The 26,857-nt window shown below is 41.1% G+C and overlaps 1 protein-coding gene across 5 annotated transcripts in view; it reads right to left on the reverse strand.

Annotated features, from left to right (window-relative positions):
* dennd5b (DENN/MADD domain containing 5B) overlaps nucleotides 1-26,857 on the reverse strand; it is a 79,865-nt gene that overhangs the window by 28,390 nt on the left and 24,618 nt on the right. For 3 of the 5 annotated variants that reach the window (XM_051391677.1, XM_051391672.1, XM_051391673.1), the window contains exons 2-5: nucleotides 21,695-21,754; nucleotides 15,603-15,712; nucleotides 10,314-11,004; nucleotides 2,215-2,402 (exon numbers count right to left, since the gene is read on the reverse strand). In XM_051391677.1, the coding sequence (XP_051247637.1) occupies nucleotides 2,215-2,402; nucleotides 10,314-11,004; nucleotides 15,603-15,712; nucleotides 21,695-21,754 (1,049 nt within the window). The remainder of the gene's footprint in view (nucleotides 1-2,214; nucleotides 2,403-10,313; nucleotides 11,005-15,602; nucleotides 15,713-21,694; nucleotides 21,755-26,857) is intronic. The other 2 variants (XM_051391675.1, XM_051391676.1) reach the window with 1 other exon arrangement.

Raw genomic sequence — 26,857 nt, forward strand, 5'->3', positions numbered from 1 at the left:
TGTGTGTGTTGGCCTTGGACAATGTGCTGTCAGCAGTAATGAGCACTGGGCGCAGAGTGCTGCAGCTTGTGCATGCACACAATTATAGTAGTGTTTTACAATACTTGTGGGAGCCTTCCATTGTAGTTCATACACACACCAAGCCTCACACACACACACACACACACACACACACACACACACACACACACACACACACACACACACACACACACACACACACACACACACACACACACACACACACAGTACAGGGAATTACCTTTTGTTTGTCTACTTAATGCAATCATAACTCCAATCACAAGCATTACACCCCAACTTTAACTCCCAAATCTAGAGTACTAATGTAAAAACTCAGTTCATATCAAAGGCCTTTCACTCTAGCATTTCTTAGCCTTAGGCTAACCTTAACCCCAGTGACAGCTCAGGGCTAAACTCATTTCAAACCTTTATTAACCCAAGGCTTACAACCATAGGCGCCTGAGCTATGGAGCCAGCGGAGCAGCTGCACCCCCATTATTGCACCTGTGGGAACAAGATGTGCTGTTGCTTCCCCACATCTTGACCAGACAACTTTGCCAATTTAAAACATTTGAAAATAGTTCTATCTGGCCGTTTCCTATGTAGTATATTAACTAATAATTACATTGCCCATCCTTAGAATAAAAAAAAAGTGTTGCAAGGTAGCGAAAGCAGCAAACATTTACGTAACGGCTGACAAAACTCTTCCACACACTCATGATAGACTGCAAATTAACAGTGTAATATGTATGTGTTTAATTTGTTGCGTATCTGACCCACCAACTGCACTTATTTTAGTGAGAAATATACATTTTTTAAAGCATTCGCTTCCCATTCCCACAGTTTGTGAAATAGTGCAGCTAACCAAAGAGAGGCTTGTAGTGAGTTAAAAAAAGTTTGTAAGCAAATACTCTATCTTCATGGATTTATTGATGCTAAATAAGATTGTATGAGACTAAATATGACACCACTTATCTTTTGTTTCTAGTTTGTGATTTTTTACAGACATGTTAGGAAATTTGAATCATATTCATATCACTTTAAGTCATATTTCTTAAAAGGAGTTTGGCGTAATATATAGCATGGAGCTTTATTTTAATTGAACCTGCTACAAGGTATAGTTTTTAAAGCTTTGTCACCCCTACAGAAACACTAGGTAACTGCTACAGTATGATAAGGTTTTCTGACATTGACTGCTGATAATTATTGGATTGATTAATAGTTTAATCAGGCAAATTAAAAATGAATGAAAATTGAAAAACAGGACCAGGAGTTAACATCATTACAGCCGTCATAGTGTATATACAGACTGTGTGCAAAGACAACCTGAATCAATAAGTGCAGAAGCAACAAGGGCTGACTGAAAGGTTTGATGAGTGTAATGTTGCTCTGACCTTTACAGTCACCAATCGCTTTAATGTTTTGTAAGGTTATAGCTAAAAGGTTATTTAGAGAGAGCTTTTTCTTGGAGGAGATTAGCTACTCCTCATCTGACTCAAACTGTAAATTTGTTAGGATTTGTTAAGACTCCGTTGTAACTAGGTACTGTCTGTTGATTTATGTACCCCTATGACGATTATTTGCTATTCTGGAGAACTTTGAAGTTTGAAATTTTGGCAAATTCACCTATTTGTTTTCTTTCCGAGAGATAAGAAGCATAGGTCTGAAGGCAGGATGTGGTTAACCCAGCTTAGCATAAAGACAGGAGGCAGAAAAAGCTAGCCTGGCTCTCTCTAAAGAAAAAAATACACCTAAATACAGCTCTCAAGACTCACTTGTGGTTTCATGGGGAATTTTGGGCTGGAACTAATTCCTGCCAGGTTGGCGATACACAAACGTGACACAACTTGTTAATTAGTTAGTTTAAGAGGTGTCAGCTGGATTTTTCACCTTTGCACAGAGACGGGCTCACTGTTTCCTCCTGCTTCCAGTTGTTATGCTACTTATATACTGTATGTCTTTTCATCTGAAGAAAGCGAATAACCATATTTTACAAATGAAACTATTCCTTTAAGCCTGCTCAAGAACAAAGAGTAAGACGTCCTGGGGATATCTTTAAGACCAGAGCACTGAAAAGTGAAAGTTACTAATTATGAGTGAGATACTTTGCTATCCAAAATATCTCAACTATTCAATGGCTTATTATTTTAATTTTAGATACAACTGTTAACAATACAAAGGCTGGCTGTGTACCTCCTGGGGAAGCTCCAGTTTGGAGCGGTCGGTGCCCTCTTTGGACTGCAGGCCCATCAGGTAGGGAACAGGAGCATCCAGGAAGTGGAGGAGAGAGGCGGGCAGGATGGGAACGTAGACGTGCTGCCACTGGAAGGGGAACAGCAGGGTGGTGATGCCTTCGGCCACTGTCATCAACCGCTGGTAGTCTGAGGGAGGAAGAAAGAAACGTAATAATATGAGTGGATGGATCTAAAGTGACAGTCTACAAGCTGGAGGGAGGGACACAAATCTGACAAAACATGTACTTTCTCACTGTGCCACTGTGCACAGCGTGAAGAGCTCTTTAATTAAAAAGGTCATAATGTGGTGACAGTTCAAATTTAAAAGGTCATGACTGCTACATCGTCTGATTTTGACATGACAAGAAATCGGTTACTTGTACAAACCAAGTTCAGTTCAGTTCAGTTCAGCTTTTTTTTAACCTTTATTTGTTCAGGGAATGTTGACTGAGAAGAAACGCCCTGATCATATTCACACTGTTACACATTGCTACCTGGAAGCTGCCCAGTACAACCACAGTCTGATCTGCTGCCACTGAGCAGATCCACTGGAGTGGTTGGGGTTAAGGGCCTTGCTTAAGGGCACCTCAGTGGTGGTAATGAGGGAGGGGCAAGCCTTCACTTTCCCCACCCAGATCTATCCTGCCAGTCCGACTGAACCGACAACACGAGCTTGCTTCTCTAACCTATAGGCTTAGATTCCTTACGCTATTTTTTATGCTTAGATTATTATTTAAGATAGAATTTTTGACCTGAACACAAGCTATATTCTAACGAAATACTATACTACTTTCATATACTAACAAAACATTTCCTCCAGTCTGAAAATGCCTTAAGATACACAATACTTGTTAGTAGACACATTCTTTGTTGGTTTGGGTCTGCACATGGGATTTGTTGACTATAATAAAAATATAGAATTTCACTAGACCTATCTTTTAAAACCAGAGGTACTGTAATTTGTTTTACAATTACACTGGAATGACTTCAATTTGGCTTCTTGAATCAAACTGAGAGAAAGAGAACTAATGATCCATATTCAGATTATTACAGGATGCAAAGGTGTTTTCAGTGAACTCAAGGATGATTGTATTAAGCAGAGGGAGTGGGGGGAGAAAGAGTTAGAGGTTTATGAAATACATATATGTAAGAGTGTATGTGCAAGGTAGACTTTAATCAAGAGATTCAAATTGAATCTGCAAGTTAGGGTTAAGAACAAGAGGAATTACATTCTGATGGATTCTTTTCAATCACGTTTTCACGCACACACGCATGCACATGTGTGTGTGTGAGTGTGTCTGCATGTGTGTGAGTGTGTGTGTGAGAGAGAGAGTATTGCCTCTGCTGTTCCCTAAAACAGATTAAGGCCAGTGGTTGCAGGCTGGCTTTAGTATTGAGTTCAGCAGCAGTTTTATCAGATGTTATTATGATGGCCAGAGTGAAAAGCCTGCGCGATTTTGAAGGGAAAAAAAAATAAATAAAACATTCATAGTTATACCACTTTATCCAATCAGCTGTCCTCTACTTCTATGCCCCCTTCCCCCTTTGTCATTTCCTTTCATTCCATCTAGATCAGTCAGTGTCCTTCTGTCAGTGTGCACATATGGAATGTGTGCACTTTCATTGAAAATGCATTAAGCTCTCCAGAACCACTGATTTATATTCAACAAGACGAGAAGCAGCTGCTCCTTCACTTCTGAAGAGTGTGTGTGTGTTTAAGAGTGTGCATATCTTTTAAACACGCATTCATACAAAGTCCTCGGACACACACACAGCCCAATACATCAGTTCTGTCACTCTTTTCTTTTCCTTTCTCGTGCTGTCAGCGAGCAGAGCTTGACTTAAAGGTGTGTGTGTAAATTAATTGACACCATCATGCATATTTGTACATGCCCCTGCAGTGTGTGTATGGGTGTGTGTTAATGATTACCAGTGCTTGTAAAAGGCCAAAGAACAAACAAGTCATTACGTTCATGTGTGGCGAGATGAATGATATTAATTTATTCTATTTGTCATCTGGAGGCCGTTGGAGAAGAATCCGGCATGCTGTGACAGGAAAATAGAATGTGTGTGTGTGTGTGTGTGTGTGTGTGTGTGTGTTTGTATCTCTTTGTTCTTTATCATAACTGAATTCCAAGATACTTTCTCACAGTATTGACATTTACGCAACTTTCACTTTATGTGGTTTTGTAGCAACTTGTTTCGCTGGCTTATTCTTTTATGTTTAATCTCATCTTCAGAGCAGAACAATAGCGCCACATATGCTGCCTCCATATGCGTTTATTTTTATTCAGACATGATGTTTCGACCCTCCTTCTTTAAAATCAACAACAGTGACAAAATGTTCACTTGCTGTCTAATATATCCCACCTACTGACAGGTGCCATGATAATCCGATAACCAGTGTTATTCACTTCACCAGTCAGTGCTCATAATAGTATGGCTAATCGGTGTATATCTATGTGCAAATAACTAACTAATGAAATTGCTATCAGTCTTAGCTATACCCTGTTTGATGCTAACTGGCAAATATTAGCAGGCTAAAATGCTAAACTAAGATGATAACCCTAGTAAATGTACTGGATCTACAAAAGCATGCTAGCACGGTGACGCCGTATCCAAGAGCTTGTGACGTATTGTTAAGTATTTTGACCACAACTGCAAAAGATGGTGTTGTGCCCTGACGTGTTGAGTATTACAAACCCACAGGACTCTTTTTGTGACTGCAGCCTAGTTGTTTCAAGATGTTATCTTAGTCTGTTATTTTGCCTACTGTAGCTATGTTTCCATTTGACCCATAAAATCTTACATCCATAGCACACAAATCCCACGTCCTTCTTTGTGTGTGTTTCAAGTCTGTATTTGCTTTCTCTCAAGTCTGAACAGGTTCAAAGTTTCTCCCACACACACACCTCTGTGGGAAACACAGCGAGGGACTCTCACTGAAACACTCCTGTTTCTTTTTTCATGTTACAGCAAATCCTTTCCTACCTGTTCCCCTTCCCGCTCACATCGTGCCAGGATAAGTTTGGCCTCGGCGTCTCAGCTGGCTTCATTAACACTGGGCCGCTACAACCCGACGTGTCTCGAAAAGTGCTTCTCCTAAGCGATTTTCTTTCACACCTCATAAATTACACCCTGTTTCCTTTCCTCGCACTGAAACACATCAAAGCTTACCCAGCCAGACCTCGTGAGGAATAACGAGAAGATGATGAGAGAGGAATCTAACAGAGAGTGAATTTATTTTCTCCTCGCTGAAGTGAGTTGAACCAATTCAATTATTTTTATAGAAATAGCTATGGGGGCTCCTTTCAGAATGGCTGATTCATCCTTGACAAAATGTTCTGCAGTGCCAATAAAACTCCCTTTGAAATATGACAGGTACAAGTGCCTGTGATAGTTGAGCAAGCATGTAATCATTTAAAAAGCAACAAATCTGATATGGCAAAATGTAGCGTTGCAGAAAGCCCCAGCAGAGACAGGGCTCCTGGATACTGAAAAACAGGATGGGACATGTCATTGTGAAACTGTAACAGTGCATCAGGGACTGATAAACACAGCTAACTCAGTCTCACAAGGGAAGGAGCAAAGCTGTCTGTGGTGAACAGCTGACATCAGGTGATCCTTCAATGCAGTTCAGCTGCACCCTGATAATGTTGTGATATAATAAGAGAGGCACAAAGTGTCTAGAGGAGAGATTAGAAAAGAAATCAAAATGAAAGAAGCTTACAGAAGCATCTCATTCCATGACAAATCAGAGAAACAAGCCGGGAAATCACTAATTCAGTGTTAAAATCTTGGTCAACTACTGCTCAACTGACCTGGGAAGAACAGATACATAAACAAAAACAGAACTCCAAAATGGTGGAAAACTTGACACATTAAACGGCCGACAAAATCGATTAAATCAGACAGAGCCTTGACATTGAAACTGAAGTCATGGGGAAAGTGAGCATGTGACGGTTAGAGAAGGCAAGAGGCATTTAGACTGTGCCATAGTGTGACCGTCAACAAAGGTTAGTATGATTTGTAGAACTGCAATAATTAATCGATTTAAAATCCAATTAATCGGCGACTACTTTAATGATTCATTTAGAAAAGATTCCATGATTTCAGTTTCTCTAAACAGTAAAGTGAATATCTTTGGGTTGTGGGCAAAACAAGAAATTTGAGAACGTCACCTTGGGCTTTGGGAAACACTGACCAACATTTTTCACCCCAAACAATTAATCGAGAAAATAGAGTATAGTGTTAAAGGGTTGGTTCACCCAGTGCCAATGACCACCACCTCTACTAATGAATGTCCTGGGAGAAACCCTGCATATGCTCCTATAGCGGCCTCCACTCTTGTGGTTTCAGACTTTCCACCATATTATGGAACTTGGCTGCAGGGATGTTAAGTACTCATCATTGTCCACGTACCAAACGGCACCAAATTTCCTTGGGAAATGTCACTATTGCACAGCACATGTTTTCTTTTACGCATTTCCTCATCCCTTTGTACTTTAAAATACATTTGCTATGTTGTGTTTTTGAAGAAGACAAGACAGGAAGTGACTGCCACACCGCACATTTCTGGTGTCTGACTTTGTATCACACCACTGTAAGACGAAAGATAAAATACTCACTCTTGCTAAAACTGGGCTTCTTGGCTTATTTTTCACATCTTACTGGTATGTGAGACAACACTACCCCCTACCCTTAGCATTGTTTTAACACAGGGTTGATTTCAGTCCGAAGGCCTGGCTTGCATTATGTGTTCCAGTTCACCCCAAAAGTTTTGGATAAGGTTGAGGTCAGGGGTCTGTGCAGGCAAATTCCTCCACACCAACCTGGGAAAACCATTTTTTTATGTTAAGGACTATCCATAAACAGTTGCCACAAAATTTGAATTACACTGTTGTCTTAATGCTATAATTGTATGGTGTAGCATTAACATTTCCCTTCATTGGACCTGAGGGACCAACCACATAGTTTTGGCCAAATAGTGTACCAGAAGCAGTAAGTAAGAAAATAAGGACAAATCTGCATCTTATGAGGAACTACTGGCAACTACGACATGAGCTATGGGCTTGGTTCAACGACATGCCTGAAAACAACAATAGCGGCTGCTGAAGAGGTTAGTGTAGATGCATTGAAAGAAGAGCATAGAAGGGCACTGAAGGCTTTTCTTCATTGAAAAGATGTTTTCTCTGTTCTCCTGACTGTCTTCAGTAAGAGTTTGACTACGTCATATGCTTCGTTGCAGAGACAGCTGCCAGGAATGGAAATTAACAACACTGATTACCATATAATGACAATCCTGCATGCCCCACCCCCACCCCCCACTGTGGCTCATGATTGGAGGAGACATTGCCTGCCACTTTCTATCCCGGCCTGTCACAGCCAATAAGTGCTAGAGGAGGACAGGTCTGGGGGGGGTCTGATGATGCCTCTACCTGTCATGGTGTAATTGCCTGTTGATTGATCAGGAGGAGTGTGGGAACATATGGTGGTGCAACGTCTCATTAACATCCAGGGAAGGTTCTCCATCTTTCCCCTGAACTCAATCCTTCCATCACCTGCCTCCAGCCAAATGACGCTCTGTGCATGGTTTCCCTCCTCATTACAAAGAAACGTGGGCTCATTTGGGCAGACGTGTCACACAGTCAGAGCCCGGGCTGAATGCCAACAGTGATCCCCGAAGAAAAATGATGAACACTTGAACAAAACAGGGATGTTTTTCACTCGAGTGAGGTTTTAATTGTTTCCCTCCAGGAGCGATTGCCTTTGACACTGACAGTGATGAATAAAACACTGAGACCCATTTTTCATCAAAGGGTGATAGGGTGAGGGAGGAGCATGCGTGGAAGAGGAGGGGCTTGCTCTTTTTTTTCTTAGTTCACTAGGACTGCTGCATTTATAACGCTGCTTTGACTAAATCCCTAAATATAGCAGAGATACAGTCCTAATTCATGAGATGTCTGACCTGTTCATCGCGGTGTCTGTAGATACAAACATCTCATTCTAAGGTAACAGCTAACAAAAACACGATTCTTATAGTCAGGTGATTATACACTTATGAAAACAATTTCGAATGTGATCTCTGTAAAGGTACGATGGAAATCTGCAGGAAGCTGTGCACAGTCACTGTGTCCAGTAATTGTTCACCAAAACTCCCCATAAAACCACAAATTGTCATTTTACATTTTAATGTGTTAGTTAGTGAGCTTTAGAGGTGTTGGTACATGTATACTGAAATTCTGAGAGCCATGCTAGTTGTTTCCCCATGCTTCCGGTCTTTACGCTAAGCAAGGCTAACTGTACATAACACACAGTAATGAAACTGATATGAATCTTTCTCACTCTCGCAAAGAAAGCATCACAGTCTCTTTTGGTATTTACAGTAGCGTATTTCCCAACATGTTGAATTACTCCTTCTTGCAATCTAACTTTTGCTGCTGCTGAGAAACAATGTAAAAACATCAGTGCCTGTGTGCCAGAAGATTTATTGCAGAACAGACATATTTCTTTATGTGAAAATGTCCCAGATGATTTTTTCTTATACCCAGACTTTTCCCTTTCAGTGCAGTTATTAACAGCAGTGCCCCAGTGGTAGTCTATCCCACTAGTCAAGACACAGTGTGTCCTGAAGCTGCCTTCTAATCTCGCCATGTGGCCCACTGACACCCCAGAATCACTCCCTGTGAGCTGAGCCACTGCTGTAGTACAGTACAGAGAAATGCAGCCAGCCAATCAGATTACACGGTCTAATCTTTAACCTCTTCGGTGTCTTTACAAGCCATGGCTCAAGCGACACACCATCTCACAACCCGGTGGGAAGGCTGAAGATGGTGCTCGATTAGGATGGATGAGTGGGTCGACAGAGACCATGGATGAAGAGTTTCCTGAGCTCTTGGGGGAAAGAAGGATCTATCTTTAGTAGTTGCAATACAGAAATTGCTTGAGAGCTGCATCTGAATACCTAAAGATTCTGTACAAACATATGTTTTAGGCAATCAGTCCTGCATCACAATCCCATTTGGGTAAACATGATGAATGCACTCATTTAAAGGACACAGTTTGGGATGTTAAACAGCTGCACTTTATGATTGTGGCTGACTTTTATTTAGTTTACCCTTTTCAAAGAACAGCTGAGTATTTTCACTTCATCTCTTGTAATCAGTCTGCACCACAGGAACGGGTCCTCCTAAGTGCATGTTTCAGAACACTGTAAATACAGAGCTTTATTTAAAGGCTGTGGAATTGGTGTGCGTGCTAACCTTTTCTATTTACGTGACTCATCCAGCACAGAAGCTACAAACAAGCTGCATAGAAACGGTGACAGCGTGAGCTGCAGACACACAGAGTGAAACTAAGAAAGAGTAGGACAGAGGAATGTAGGACGAAAGGTGATCTCGGCCCACAGAGTAGTTCAAAGTAGCTGCAGTGTGTTTGAGGGTAATGTGCACCAACACACACACACACACACACACACACACACACACACACACACACACACACACACACACACACACACACACACACACACACACACACACACACACACACACACACACACACCCCTGTCTCAATACAGCTGTGAATAATGGATGTAGGGAAACCTAGAAGGAGGAAAATCTGATCACTGTGCATCTCAGTTAGGCTCATATGTAGCTGAAGCTGTGACACACTTCAGGGATTCTTCATGATCATTTGAGAAAACTTTTTTCAGTTTTCCTTTGCCTCTGAAGTTTTAACTGGACACTGTGTGAGAGGTTTTCCTGCCTCACAGTATAGAAGTATACAGACCAGAACCCCTGATGAGTTAGATATGCTTGACAGGCATACAAGTGTGCACAAAATGTCTGAAGTCTGAAACCTCACTTGTAAAATAAATATATGTTTTCTACAGAAGCTAATTGGTGTGTGGATTTTGAATACATAAAATACATCTTTGATCCAGCATCCATCCAAGGTCGATGTGTGTGTCTTTTTCATCATGTTAAAAAACGTTTGATAGTCCTAAGGAAAGGCCTGAGGAGCTATAAACCGGACTATATTTACATGCGTCCTTACCTTGTGAGTACAGCAGGATCTGCATCTCCAGCAGGGTGCAGGTGAACACCTGGACCAGGTTCTCCACTCCCAGCAGCGTAAAGGCTTCTGCGAGGGGGAAGTCAGCCAGCGGCAGCTCCCCCAGCCCAGGTCTCTGGCAGATGATGGGCTCGTACACACCGTGGAACTTGAGAGAGCGCCCCGGAGCGGGCAGCGGCACCTCGTACAGGATGTTGTGAACGTAGCTCTCTAGCGGCAGCGGGGGGGCAGTGGCCGAGGTAACAGCCTTGTGCAGCTGCGACAAGAAGCGGCGGCAGGCGTGCATGAAGGGCATGGGTGCAATCAGACACAAGGCCTTGGACACGTAGAGGGTGTCCCGGGATGAGTCATAGCCACCCGCCCTGCGGGATGAAGATGAAGAGGTGGGGGAGTCAGCCTCATCTAAACTGCTGGCCAGAGAGTCCATGCTGGAAGAGGAGGATGATGAGGAGGAGGAGGAGGAAGGGGGGTTGGCGGAGGCGTGCTCTGCATTGTGCATCTGGTAGAGGGTCTGCATGGCAGAGCAGATCTGTGGGCTGGTCACCTCTTCGTAGAAGGTGTGGACGAAGCCGTAGGTCCGCGAGCCATCCTCCTTCGTGATGATGAAGGAGTGGTATTGTGGGTCACGCTGGTCCGCCTGTGTCCTGAACGACAGGCCTTTAGGCATACACAGCTGCAGAGAGAGGGGGGAGGACAGGAGTCAATCACCACTTCAAAGCAGACTAACAATTTTAGTTGGAAATAGAGCTGCAACGATTAGTCAATTCATTGATAGTTATCGACTTTTAAATTAATCTGCAACTATTTTTCATAATCCATTAATAGTTTAATAGTTTAAGTTTAAGAAAACATGTCCAAATTCTGTGATTCCAGCTTGGTACTGTACAGCTAAAAATCAGTGACAGAAGACTTACCAATAAAGTTTCAAATTTTTTAAATCAATATTTACAAGATGAAATGATGCTACAGCTGATACTGATGGTGTGAGCTTGTGCGTGATGACGCTTTCACAGCCCGAACTCTCAACCAATTGCACATAAACTGTTGATATTAACACCCAGTCAGCAGCAGTCTGCAATAAATATGACTTATTAGTATCATTATGTTTATTTGGCCGCTGAGAGCTGAACAGGAACTGTCTGCAGACAAGAGCTTGCTCTGTGCCAATACATAAACATGCATCCAAGTGTGTTAGTGCTTACTGCTCTGCAGACACACATACATGTGTATGTGCTTTAGAGTTTGCAGACATGAACACACTCATACATTTACATTTATTTTAACAAAAACTGTACCCAATTTTACCATTTATTTATTTGTGTCTTTATAGAGACCAAATGAAACACGTGTGCACACAGGCCTGGTGACCTGATTGGATCATGTGTCTCACTGATTAGTACTGACAGATCATCTCTCCTGCACACCCAGCCTGTGTCTGACAGTCATCACCGTGACCACATTCTGTATTTGCTCTTGTTGTCTAGAAAACACTTACACTTCATGTGTTTCACCTCTCAGCCCTGCTACGCTGAGGAAGGTAATGAAATCAAACTGAGCACAGAGATATAAGCTCCAAATCTCGCAAGACGACGCAAAGAAGTTTTGCCAAGCGTTCTGTCAAATAAGTATCGACTCACTGCCTGCAGAACAAGCCGGGGCGCATTCAGAATCGCTGCAACATGAAGCAGCAACGTGACAGTCCAGGCGTAATGTAGGAACAAATACACACTTGACCTCCATTAAATGACTCCATTCTTCCTGTTTATGTTGTTCATGTTAAAAGGAATGAGGACAACAGGAGCAGAGGAGGTGCATATGGTTTATTGTTTATCTGCTGAGGCCTTCATTAAACAGTGAGAAGCTCTTGTCAGCTTTATCTGTTGCTGGAGCTTAACTGAAGCTCTAGTGTGGCCAGCGGGAAAGGGAAAAAAGATCATCCAGTGGAATGATCCTGTTTGTGGTGACTGTGTTGTAAACCCCAGATTTCAACAAGGGGAGGTGGGAAGAGTGTGTGTTTGTGGTGATTGTAGGTAAAGTTTCTAAAAACTTAAAATACACAAAATAAAGTCAGACAAACAAATGGTCTACCACTTTGATATTTCTGCAGAAATATTCTGTGAGTCAGGGAGCAGTGCCTTTAGTCTCCATTAATAATTCTTCAGGTGGAGACATGGCCCAGTTAGAGTGGCACAGGGCTGAATTAGCATTACACACACACACACACACACACACACACACACACACACACACACACACACACACACACACACACACACACCAATGATTCAATTATGCAAAATCAAAAATATGCAAAAGCCATATTGTTCCAGTAAATCATTTATAGCCAACATTCTGTTGCCTAAACCGAGTGTAAATAAAAGCAGATTTTCTTTGCTCACATATGACTGAGAATTGGATTGTTCTGATGATTTGAGCTAATTTGGGCCACTTTTATACATGTTCCAAATCAGATTCAGGTCTGATTTTTTCCAGTGCGACCTTAGTGTGAACAGTCATATCAGAGTCTTGTGAAGAGGCGCTGACAGATGTAGTTCTCACTGACAACAGCATCCTTCAACAAAATTTTCAACATCATAAAATTTCTGTCAAATCATTCACGTCACAATCCCAGCGCTCGAGCTCCACATTCAAACACACTATAATTAAAAATCTGGCTCTCTTTCTCCCCTTCCTTGTTGTCATCTGCTCTGGATTGTCTAGTTACTTTCATCATCTTTTAAATGACACCATACAAGCGGACTTCAGTGGCCTCCATGTTTACTTTACTAAGTGTGTGACGTCTTTGGACTATAGCTCTGCTTTTAACACCATCATCCCAACTCGCTGTGCCTCTAGCTGCTGACAAAAATCTGAAAAGCTATTTCAACCATTTTGTATGAACTCTGGAACTGAACTCTCTCATATATCTTCTCATTCAGGTTAAGCTTTAAAGGACGAACCATCTGAATATCAAACTATCTGCAGCACTCTATTAGATAGATACTGGTTTAGTGTGGATAAAATGGCAAAAAAAGGTAAAAATGTGTCATTAAATGTGTAAGTGTGAGGGTTTGAGTGTGTGTTTGGTTAGGGGTGTTGGGATTTGAAAACAATCATCACAGGGGCTTTACTGGCAGGCCTGCAGTCACAGGAAGTGTGATTACACTCCCCCTCCTCCTCATCTCTCACCCTGCCTCACAGCGGGAGGAGGAGGAGCTGGGATGAGGGCATTCCAGAAAGGAGGAGAGGATGATGGGATGAGCTGGCGATGGAGATCACAAGACATAGAAAGTGAGAGAGAAACGATGCCGCTCTACAGAACGTCTCTCAGCCGTCACTCTCGACAGCTCGCCTCGCAATCATCCGGGCGTCGGGTTACAGACGCTGCGCTGCTGCATAATGGCCCGTTTCCATGCCGACGTAAGGCGAGAACCTGCAGCTGAATTATTCAGCAGTGCTGACGCCAGGGCAGGTGGAAGAATAAACGGTGACCTTCGATCATGAGAAAGAGACACACAGCCTATACATCCGCATGGAGAACTCACTCCTGTTGTTCCTGTCAAGGTCACCGCACTGACCGTTTAGCACCTTCAGTAGAGCCTCATCAAACAATCACACTTTTCAATAACTCTCAAGGTCTGGTTTTGTGGAATAGAGGGACTGGAAATTTGCATACTGTCATAAAAAAGGTTGAGAAAAAATGGTGTAAGAATAAAGATCCAGACTCATGAATTTCGTTGCTATAATACAAAAGTGGTTACTTTCAATTTACAGCATTTTCATTTAATTCTATCAATTCCATTTTTTCTGTCTCTTGAAAATCTCTTTTTTGTGGTGACATAATCTTCAGCACGCTGCACACTTACTAAACAATATAAGTTTTTACGATTTTTTTGCTTTATGATGTCACAGAAACTGTGAAATGCTGACCCCAACTGGTCCAGGGAGACGACCACCCACCTAGAGCCGAAGGATCTGTCCTAGGTTTCTGCCTTTTAACAGGCAGTTTTTCCTTGCCCCCGTCGCCAAGTGCTTGCTCATGGTGGTACTGTTGGGTCTCTGTAAATGTTATAAAGAGTTCGGTCTAGACCTGCTCTATTTGAAAAGTGTCCTGAGATAACTTCTGTTAAGAATTGGCGCTATACAAATAAAATTGAATTGAATTGAATTGAATAGATCCCACTGTTCTGATTCCAGAAAAACAGACTTTATTCATTATGGTGGTGTGTTCTTTACACTAAGACGGTTTTCCTAAAATGTTATATTTAATTGCTTACAGTATTGCAATATGAATCCTAACCCCTATATCAGGACATGTATCGTATCTTGCCAATATATAGCCATATTACTGTCATTTATGTGCTTTATAAACCGTATGATTGAGTTTAGCTTTAAAAATATACAAAATGACAAAATATTTGAACCATGTACCTAAATTAAAACATGAAAGAAATAAATGAAATTTAAACCTCACCTCCAAAACCAGTGTAATTGTATTGTAGTGTAACTGTAAATAATCCAGATGGGAAGGTTTCAACAGTGGGAGAACAGAACAGGTCATTGAGCCACACTGCATGACTTTTCTTCAAATATTGAATAGGAAGAAGCCCAGATGAAAATGAAGTTGATTTAAAGAGTCTGTGACAAAACTGATAAAGCTACTAACAAAAACCTGAACAGCTCCCTTGGCTATTTTGCATATACTTTTAAGACAGCCTTAACTTCAGCTTGACATTTTCTCATTTACTGTCAAGTCTCCAGAGCTTTTCAAAACACCAGACGTTTTGAAAAGCTCTTTTATGGGGTTTTATGAGGCAAGTTCTTTTTTAATATGATTTTTAAGCAATTCATGTTCATCCTCGATGAACACTGGAAAACCTGCTTTCACTAATGAGAACAACGATCCTTGACATGAAACAGCCAAATTGGAACAACAAAACTAAAACAGGAAGATGTAGTAAATGCAGGCATCCATGAAAAGCTCTCTGGGTTATGCCAGACAAGATGGGAGAGGATTTATCATCGCTCTGTTACCCAGGATCCCCTGAGAAGGCACTGTGTTTTTTGATCCTCAATGCTCAAAATGTGTGGTTTCCTCCCTAAAAGGAAGTCTCTTCCACCAAAATGCTAGTTTAAATAATCCAGTGTTTCCTCTCAGTGGTCCCACTAGTCTTTTACTGCCCTACTGGAGGTATCGCTGTACTCAATTAGTTCAGTTTATCCTTACCCATCTACTCATTTCTCCCCATATGAATGGTTTAATCCACCTACCATGTTGACGGCATCCTGGTCGAAGGGGTTCCACTCCACATTCTCAGGGTAGCGTGCCAGAACTTTGGACTTGAAGGTCCTCTTCAGGGGGCTCTGCTCAAAGTTTTCACCTGGAAAGACACAGGGACACAGCAGGTTAGCACCATGACTACCAGCCGGACATGTCAACCCCAAACAATCTTTATTATATTCAAAGGAAGCTTTAAATATCCATTTGGCACTGGCTCAGTCTGTTCAGGGGCAGAGAAAGCAGCACTGAGGGGATGACCTCATGTACAGTATGTGACAGTGTGGATGGAGCTTTTCTCTGACAGCCACTCTGGCTGCATGCATGAGATTCCTCTTTGTCAGCAGCTGGACTGCTCTCCATTTCCCCTATCCCCATATCAACACACACACACACATATGAATGGGAAACGAGGACTGGTTCCAAATGATCCAATCCATCAGAACTATATGCCAAGCTTATTAATTCCTTTTATTGACAGCGGTATGTTTTTTGGCAGTTGTGCAGAGCAAGAAAATCCTGTCAAACTCATGTGTCTGCACTGCTGGAAACTTGCAATTCGAAGGAGTCATGGTCAACGGTCCAAAGCGTGGCGTTATTTCACAAAGAAAGATGACAAGAAGAAAGATGTTGTTGGCCTCATCGTTCCAGCTTTGAAAAATGTGTCATCTCTAAAGCTGGGACCAGATACAACATTTCTATCTTATCTCTATCTTTAATGGTTAGAGTGTTAATCTACACGTTGAACTGTGGCCAAACATAGCATACAGAGTTTCTTGACTTCAGGGTGTCAGTAAAGATCAAATTATATTCTCTGTGCCTGAGTGGCTGTAATGGACTTTACACCTATCTGCAAATGTGAGGCCACATCCGCATACAAACTGTAGTATGAACAGAACCACAGGAGCGTCTGTTTTGATGATATCAACAGCAATGGGCCACCAAAATCTCCTTTTGTTGAGATCTCATGAGGTGTCCTAGATTCCACTCTGACAAACATGAGCTAAAATGACACATTGTAGTGCCTGAAGCTCTTTGTTTCTGATGCCACATATCTGCTGACATCATTTGCAACGTAAACAATTATGGTCTTAAATCATAGTGCCACAATTAGGCCAATGCAAGGCTCTGTGAGGCTTGTGGCTGGATTTGGACACAAATGCTAATGTTAGCATGCTAAACATGCTCACAATAACAATATTAACATACTGATGTTCATGCTGCAAGATTTATAGGCCAGGAAATCGCTGCAGCACTACTGTAATACATTATAATGCTGTTTGTCACACATTTAACCAACAAATTGGGATTTGGATGTCGCACTTGGCCATATTGCAATTTCGATAATATTTCAATTGTGCAGCCCTAATGTGAGGCATCCATAACAGCCCTGTTTTTACCCATTTACTGAGATTTCAGTGTGTGTGTGTGTGTGTGTGTGTGTGTCGTGTGAGAGTGAAAGTGAGAGTGAGAGAGAGAGAGAGAGAGAGAGAGAGAGAGAGAGAGAGACAGTTGTCCAAGCAGCATAGCAGAGAGAAACTATGTCTAATGCAGGACAGCCCAACAGCTGCTCAGGACACAACAGCCGTCCAACCAGAGCTGGTTATATGATCTATTTTCCCACTACTTCCATTTCTTCCAGTACAACTGCGTCCACCACAGGACTTTCTCCACTGGTTTCTGTTTATGCACCACTGAACTACATTCACACCATTGCTCTGGATGATTGAGAAACAGAAGATTATTGTGCTGTGCGGGGCTTATTCTAAATTGCTGAGTCGCAGAGTCAGCAGTGCTCTATGTGTAAAATGGAAACACTCAGGAGAAATTGTTTGGAAGATTCAAATTGTCTTTCCCTCAGCTGTGTGGTAATTCATACAGGGGAGCCCTGGGAGAAGCACAAATGTTAAGGGTTTACGGTAGGTGTAAACAGTATTATGGTATCATGGATCTGTTCACTAAAACCACAAAAACATATATAATAACCTGTCAACAGATTTCATAGAGACTGTTTCTTCAGTAGAAAGTAGTTCCTCTTTCACAGTCAACTACAGTCTAGTGATATGTGAGGTGAAAGCCATTTAGAATCAATTCAGTACAATAACTGTTTAACCCCTGTGGGACAATTAAAAAGATCACAAAAGACAGGGGGATTTTCTGAATCAAAGGTTTAAACTTTTTGGCCGGTGAAATGCTGATGGTGCTTTGATACTGCAGCTCTGTAATGACTCTCTGTGGGTTATTAAATCTTACCACTCATCCACACACTATTTCATTTCCTTTCAGTGACCAGACCTCCAACAGTCCCGCTACACTGTGGAGACGAACCCGCATTGATTTCAGATAAGTGAATGGGCTCTGGAACTGGGAGTGCTGGCGGCAGTACAGAGTTTGGACCTTTCTATGATTAGAGCGAGGTCAGGAGGTTACTGAAGAGGAGCAAATAAAGGAGGAGGAGCAGGCTGATCGTTTTGAATGTTTAATGATTGATCATGCCGTGGTGGGCCCTGTCACCATTGGATCAATAAGGGTTTTGTGTGAGAATATGGCTAACACGAATGCAAATGAGAAAAAACTAACAACAAAAAAAATCTGTCCCCACATGAACAGGCTCTCTCCCACTGGGTCTGGGGGCCGTTCGGGATAGGTGACGGGGTGTGACCTCCAACAGTCAGCTTCCTCCCAAGGGCATAGGGGCAGCCAAGGAAAGGAAACCCCTGTGTCACTCAACATAGGTGTTAATATTAAAGGCTGGAAAAAAGAAGAAAGAAAGGATACATAAAGAAAATGTCAGAAAATGACAGATCACCTCTCCCAGGAAAACTCACACATCCCTCCAACAACCTAACTTTCTTTTTTATTTTCCTCTCTTTTTTAAAATATTCTAAAATATATTAATGTCATGGTTCTTCATAGCCTCAACCATTGTCATCTATTTATACAGCATGAAGGGGCTGAACTCTGATTTGTCGTACAACTTTGTGTTGTACAGTGATCCTCTACGCGCTCACACTTGAAATCCTGCACAGTCTGCCCTGCACCCTCTTTAATACACACAACACACAAAATAACCCAATGCATGTTTTGCCTTGACAACCTTGTGAAGTCACACAATGTAATATGTTCCATCTTGTCTCACCTGTTTTGTAAAGTTTCATCCTCAAAAAGTAGCCAGGATCGTTATATCAGCAGAGGCCTTTATTTGAAACAGGTGTATGTTATACATACCTCCCAATTTCCCCCCGTCATATTATACTAAGATTTAACACTCCCTCTATATTTAACTGTTGATAAATTCAGTGTAATGCACATTTCTACAGCACTTATTTCATTATTGTAAGTTTGTCTTAAACATACTACAGGGAGTTTTTAAACTGGTTATGAGACAGTCTCAGTTTAATACTGATGCCTCCGTAAGACCTATATAAACAAATGACCATCAGCAAGAAGATTGGCTATTTCTATATAGTTTTTGTCCATGTCGGATATGGTCAGATTCCTCTTGAAATCAATGAAACGAGGTGGTAGAAACAATACCACTTCTGTCCACAGGGACCGCCAGAATCAACACAAAATGAAAGTTCCTTGTAGTGGATTTAATAACAGAACTTTCACACAGTCTGTCCACTTTGTTTTCAATGAAACTCAACACTTCAAGCACAGATGTCTCAAATTAAAAAATTGGGCTGCAACTAATGATAATTGTTTTATTATTGATTTATATGTTTTATCAGTATTTGACAATCTGGATATGAGACTCAACAATCAACTCATCTTGCTCTGTTTTGATTGGTTGTTTTTGATCAGGATTTGTAAAAATGCTATTATTAGGAGCACTAGGAGCCAGAGGAACCAGATTTTTTTTTACAGATTACCTGTCTCATGTACTACTGTCAGGATATAATGAAAGTTTCAGCAAATATGACAAAAAGTTATTTTTATAAAAAATTACCTACTGCAGCTTTAAATAAAAGGACTGACAGCTTTGTCAGTTTAGGTTGCTGACCACGTTATATTTTGTGGTTTATATCATAATGCAGCCTATATATGAAGACAACATGTATGTATGAGCTAAACAGTGGTGGAAGGATATGTTTAGTAACATAATATTGCAATATTGCTAAATTTATAAAAAATACTACAGTTTTAAAGATATTCTGTGAAGTTTTTTTTTAAATAAATAAACAAAATGATGTTTCAATAGCATATTCAATGTTTCACTAGGAAAAGGACGAGATGTATAGGAAAGCATGGGACTTTGGGGGAGGGAGGGAGAGAGACAAGAGAGGGTGAAAGGTTGAGAGGCAACACCAGATGAATAATGAAAAGGCAGGCTGACATTCAAGGAGGCTCACAGGACAAAACAAAGCAAAACACTGTTTCACAGTCACGCCTGGGCTGTCTGCCGCAGGGTGATTCCTTCCAGTTTTTCCAGCATCTGGACCATGGACACATCCTTTTACTGTACATTAAATAATGAGATGACATTTTCGACACCTGATAAAGCAATGTCTGATTTGTGTAAGCATGTACAAATAGCAGCGCAATGGCATCAAGTTGTCGTCAACTAATTCAAGAGGACATACTGCACACGCACTGTACACTGGCTCTCTCTATTCGTCTATTTCTTTGTCTCTCTCTCTCACACAGATCCAAATATGCTCAACCATTTCACTACTTGGCTGTGTGCCCCAGGAGGTCCAGGGCTTTGTGTCCTCTCTGCAGGCATGAGGAAAATGACTGAACCCCCCTGAGGCCCTTAACAATGACAAACAGAAGGTGAAAGGAGAGGATGAAGGGAAGAAAATATGAAGGAAACAGAATAGGAGAAGCTTTTTTTGATTTAGCCCTCCGTCCTTTACTTTTATTAACTCTCAAAACTTTAGGCTGCAAGCAGGGACAGACATAAAAAACAAACAATAACCTGGAGGCAGGGAAACAGGAGAAGAGAATTTCTTTCATCAGGGTTGGGATGAGGAGAGGGACGAAGGTAAAAATAGTCAGCTACAACCAGGGAGGACGAGAGGGACTGATTTGGATAACAAGCCCAGAGAAAGTTGACCCAAATATTGTACAAAAGAGAAAAAGAGAGAGAGAGAAAGGCTAAGGAGATGAAATTGATTGAAGGGTGTAATCCATGTGGTGGTGGAGTGATACACAGGGATCTATCTACCATAGTGATGTCAGCCTCACACAAACATAGTCCGAAGTGATTCCCCTATGGGGAAAATAAATGTCTTTATTGAATTTCTTTCAAAATAAAAGCAAGGATGGCAGTTTTACAGTTCTATGAGTTTAATACTGTAAATAAGTGTAAGATAATACTGACAGTTAACACCAGCATTTCCACATGTGGTTTTCAGAATTATCTGTAATATATCTTAAGCTGCTTGCTTATTATTCTTACATACTATCAGCTGATTGCTCTGTGATGATGGCTTTTGTGTGATCTCAAGGCAGTCATCGTGGGATTGGGTTTGGATAAGTGGTTCCACTTTCTGGTTGGCAAAGTACCAGCATTCGCTAAGCTCAAAGATAATGAACCCCCTATCAGGTCTTTTATTTCCTTCCTGTCTTTTTTTTATTAGCATAGAGCAACTTCAATATAATTCAGGAATATCCTCTCATTCTTAGGTTAAAGTTGGTGTTCCACAGGGATCAGTACTTGAACCACTTTTGTTTCAAATCCAAACCCTAAACAGTTTTCCCTTAAGTAATTTCCCAGTAAACTTTACTGAAGTTACTTTCAGGTTTGATAAAGAGTGCAACTCTAATAACATTCACCTTCATATAACTAAACAGCATGAGTAGTAACCCAGGCCTTAGAAGTGGGGGCTGCCTACTGGGACAAAAACATTTAAGTGTGAAAAACATGTGATAAACAAAGTCTATGTCTAAGGTGATTATGTGAAAATCCCATTTATTTTCCCCAGTGAAATCTCTTTAGAGCTGTAAATCTATACCAGGGCAAGGCTGACATCATATTAGATCATGAAGTAGGATGTAAGGGAGCAAGGCGTGCATGCAGACACTGTGAGGTGTAGTGCTCTGTTATGAAGAAGGGGAACAGTTGATAGTGTTTTACCTGTGGCTGCAGCATCAGGATCCCTGCCTTGGCGGTCTGCTTCTAGCCATTGGTACAAAGCTACGGACGAGCCGCATGCAGAAAAACATGGAGCAAAAAACAAAGAAAAAGGGGGCAATGTCAAAACAAATGCACACAGAAAAGCAAATTAATCAATGTATGGGAATGAGTAAAGCATGAATGACACATCAGTATCACAACAGAGCATGGCATTTAAGACAGAACACAAATGAGAAGGGGGCATTCTGAAATGGCACTTTTTACTCTTCAGTGTTATTTATATTAGACACTGAGTCACCTACAAGTAGTGCAATTACAGAGCTCAAATGGCCTAATAAGCATATGTCACAATATGCAGACACCTGCGGTATCTTAGATAAAAATTATGGGTCATTGTCTGCAAATTGTGACATTCCTATCTGTCTCTTTATAAGAGTTTTTACTGAATATTTGGTCTTTCAGGGAGGAAAAAGCGCCATTACAGAGGTGCATGACTCAATGAAAATGTTTAGATGCATGTCAGCGTCTGCATTGAATGATGGAGCTGTGAGTGGAGTAGTAGCGGTTTAATGTTAGTGAGCGGCAAATTCTTTTGAGTTAAACCAAGCAGCAGCGTTTGCACAGTGACAAATATTTTCAGAAGCAACAATTCACTAACATCATATTTAGATCTCAGTCAAACTCCAACAAACATTCAGAGTAAGGTGGGTCATGACTTTGCCATTTTTTTCCAAAGATAGCAAACAGGAAACAGTTAATGGATGGGTGCACAGACCTGTGTAGTCGACAGCAATTTCTGATACTGGTATCGGTATTGGAACAAAAATAATTTGAAAGAATGATCCAACCATAAAGTTTTGAATTTTAATCTTTTAAGCAGTTTAAACAGTTCTTCAGTGAAGAGCATGAACATGCACATATACAAATACATATTATACTGTAAAAAAGGAATAAGATCTGGGGAAATGTAGTTGTCAGTGGATTAAAGTGGCCCTCTAGTGATTTAGCACAGCACTTCCATAACGTTGGGGGACTAACAAGAGAAACACAGAAGAATAGTCAAAATTGAACCAGCAGATGCTGAGATATTGTGACTTTTAATCCAACATTTCCCATTATGCAACTGTACTGCATATTTTTGTTATATCCTCCCTGCCTGGTGAAGAAAGCGCATTTCTTTCAAACTCAGAGTCCTCAGTTCATAATACAGGCTTTCTGTTATAAATCTGTGGTCACCGAGCCCAAGCCGAGATAGCCCTGATGACATCATTTTGCCATCACCAGGATTATTGTCTTAGATGTGACAAAGCTCCTCCAGAGAAAGACATTATACAACTGGATGATTAAAATGGATGGCCTTCCCATTTAAGATACCATAACCGTATTTAGTGTAAACAGGCTTACCTTGTCTACCCTAAATGTGTAGATTACACCGGCATAAAAACAAGCTAATCTATCTGTTGATGGAGGTGCTGTGTGAGCACACAGGCAGTAGGCTAATCCCTGTGAGAGAATCTCTGCTCTTGTGACTGGAATCAACAGACCCTAGATTAGAAGCCTTAATCAGCTCGCTCCTAAACACGAATCTCCCTAGAAAAAGCAGGGCGCATTACAGTCAGAACACTGCTTGTTAGTTATCTTCATCCAAAGTGCCTTGAACGCAGCGCAGGGGGGAAATGATTCTAGCAGCGTTGGCCATATATACACTTGAAATCTATACAGGACTACAACTGTTAGCCTCCAAAATGTTGAGCAAGGTTTTCTCTAATGGAGTTAAAAACATAAAATGAATTTATGATGCAATAATGTGCACACTTACAGAAACATGGATAGTGCACTATGTGTCTGTATCCACACACACACACACACACACACACACACACACACACACACACACACACACACACACACACACACACACACACACACACAGCAGGGGTTTGTGTTTCAAGGTCATTATGGTGACACAAATATTTTTATTCAGCTGGTACGTTCCTAAAATAGACTGAGAATTGCAGACTCTTTCCAGGTGTGTGTTGCTCTCTCTCTCTCTCTAACACACACACACACACACACACACACACACACACTCACACACTCACACTCACACACACAAATAAAACACAGGGGCAGCCTACTGCTGATCTTTATGACAGACACACACCTCCCTGTCAGTTTTATGTAACTGCTGAACATTCATTAAGTCCACTATCTCTGCAGTTTGCTCCTCGCTGTGTGTCTCTTACATCACTCTGCTCTTCCTGTCTGGGACATGCAGTCTTTCACAATCTGTACACATGTTCAAGTACTGCTGTTTATATCTCTACCTCTAATTGCAATACGTAGCACTGCACTATCGAACTTAAGGGTCAGTGGGTTTATTTTTTAGTATTTCGAACATGGCCCTGTCAGGTCCAGTTTGGCCTGTTTGTGAGCCAATGTTAACCTTGAGGACAAATCTACCCGTCAAAGTACGTCCACTAAAAGGGCTTGTTTTTGCCACTGACAGGTTCAAAATGTTATTTTAATTGTCTGACAACAACAAGGAAATAATCATGACAGAGATGGACCTTATGTTTCACCAGAAACAGCTGTAATATTGCTATCACTCACCACCAGATACCATAGACAAATGTAGTAGTTTTACCTCATATCATTGTAACATTGTAACTTAATTCAAAGTGGACAGAAAAAATTCAAACTGTCGTTAGCCTTTCCACTGTTCCAACAAATCCGGTTCCAAAATAAATCCTTAATTCCTCGATGTAAATGACAAAAACAGCAGATTCAGTCAGGACACCATGACCCCACTGTATGTTTACATAGCAAATAGTTGTTTGTTTTCATGTTTTAAATCTCGTTTATATATATATATATATATATATATATATACATATATACAACTTTTAAATGAAAAAGATGAGAATTGATTAAATCTTTTCTGTGATGGATTAATTTGTGTGTAAATGGACTACAACATGCTAATCCACTGTCATAGTCTTGTCTTAAAAACAAAGTAATACTGGGAACATCCAGTTAATGTATAGCTAATCCCACCCTGAGCTGTAGAAAGGTAAATGATGGGCCTGTTTACATGGAAAGGTTCTATCAGTTTCATCATTCTGCACAGGAGAGGTAATTTTTCTCTTGTGCGCCACAGTGCTGCAGCGGTCCCTGGGAATGGACTGAAAGTCTCAGTAGTCATTCTGTGAAATGAGGTGTCACTTGGTTCAAACGGTGGATAAGTTACAAGTGAGGGAAACATTCAGTTGTTGTGTGAGAGGAAAACCACACATACGGTGCTGCTGCCGTTATCTGCTTCTTACATTACTGCTCCTCTGTCTGTTTGTCTGCCAGCTCTGTTCACTCTTATCTGCCCACTCTTTATCACTTCAATAACTTTCACAGATAAAATCACACCCAGACGTACACTCTAAAAAGATGCAAAGATACATTTTGTACATGTTCTGGATCATGTAAAGAATCTTCACAATCTATCAGTACACCCACACCCACACCCACACAGATCCTTGCATGTAAGCGCTGCACACAGGACCAATGAAGCAGTTTTGAGTGATTGTAATGATCAGAATCTGCAAGAGATCAATGACTTGCAGTATTAAGCTGATTAGGTATTGGTCTGACTATACTGCTGCTCCAAGCACACCGTGCTTAAGTTGATGGATTCATTATTGATGCTGCTTAAATGCTACTGACATCTAAATGGCACTAATGTTGCTCTGATATTCTCCAAGCACAATCCCGGTAATCCATTGTACTGTGTGCACACAGGGATCTTGTTACAATACTGAAATTTAATAAGTCCCATGAATTCCATGTGCAGGTCAAACCAACAATGAATGTATCTACGAACAAGTATCCTTCTTCATCCTTCTTAGAGCTCCAACACATCACTAAGTTACACTGGGTGACATGAACCTTCACCATGAACACACATTGTAGTTTATTTTGACCCAGTCCCACACACACCATCCAGCTGCCAGAAATATGCACTAGATGTACCACCATATAAAATCTGAGCTAAAAAAGTTGGAACCAATGGGTTTGTAGCAGAGAAAGACGGACTAAAACAATATTGGTTTTAATGGAATTTGTGGATGGAGAATATTGCCCTGCCTTATTCTTTAACAGCAGTTTTATTTTAGGTTAAATTCACTGTTTGACCGCATGTACACTACAGCTTCCTGTATCAACTGAAGTCAGACTGACTTGACATTAGAGATGGGCATGAGTACTTGCTTAGACGTCAGTATTCGTATCGAGTACTCATTTAGATCTGTGCATGCAGAAAATGAAAAGCACAAACGCTGTATCAGAGCAGCTCACTATACAGCAACAAAAGCAATTATGTTGGTGAGACAGTGTTAATACCAAAACCCACGGCCCTCTAGGACTCTGTATTGATGAGCAGGATTGATTGTTTTCAGCTAGCTTCATATTTATAATAGTACACTCATTACCCCCCTCAATCCCTTAAACTGGACAGCCCCAATTACCTCTGAATAGTTCTACTTGTTAAATTGCAATGTGAGCGGCAGCCAACAGGATTGCATTATGTCGGCAGGATCATTTAAAAGGCAACCGTGACTATATGCATCCATTTAGCTTTCACACTGTTGTGTTGTTTGTTTGCATTGTTTTCATGTGGTTTCCAATTTCCATCCGCACAAACCCATAAATAAAAATCATGACAGTCTTAACTAAATCGCACACCACTAAACTAAACCAGACAGTCTTGATATCAATAATATAACACATAATCCAACCTGTTACTGTGAGCATTCATTGAATGTGTAATATACTGTGACACAAACACAAATAATAGCAAAAATTCATAGATGCTGCCAAAAACAGAATACAACAGCATTTGCAACTAGACTCTGCAGCTTATGTCCTTATGTGTAGGTTAACAGATTAATATAATCTAGATCGGTCCAGCCGACATCCTGCACAGAGCTGTGCACACGTCAGTTAAATAGCTTTTGGCTGGGGATAGGACGTTACTGTACGATGTTTGCTGGATAATCACACTTACTCAACCGAGAAACCACACACACACACACACACACACACACACACACACACACACACACACACACACACACACACACACACACACACACACACACACACACACACACA

The sequence above is a fragment of the Dicentrarchus labrax genome, unplaced genomic scaffold (genome assembly GCF_905237075.1).
Source record: "Dicentrarchus labrax unplaced genomic scaffold, dlabrax2021, whole genome shotgun sequence".
Taxonomy (NCBI): domain Eukaryota; kingdom Metazoa; phylum Chordata; class Actinopteri; family Moronidae; genus Dicentrarchus; species Dicentrarchus labrax.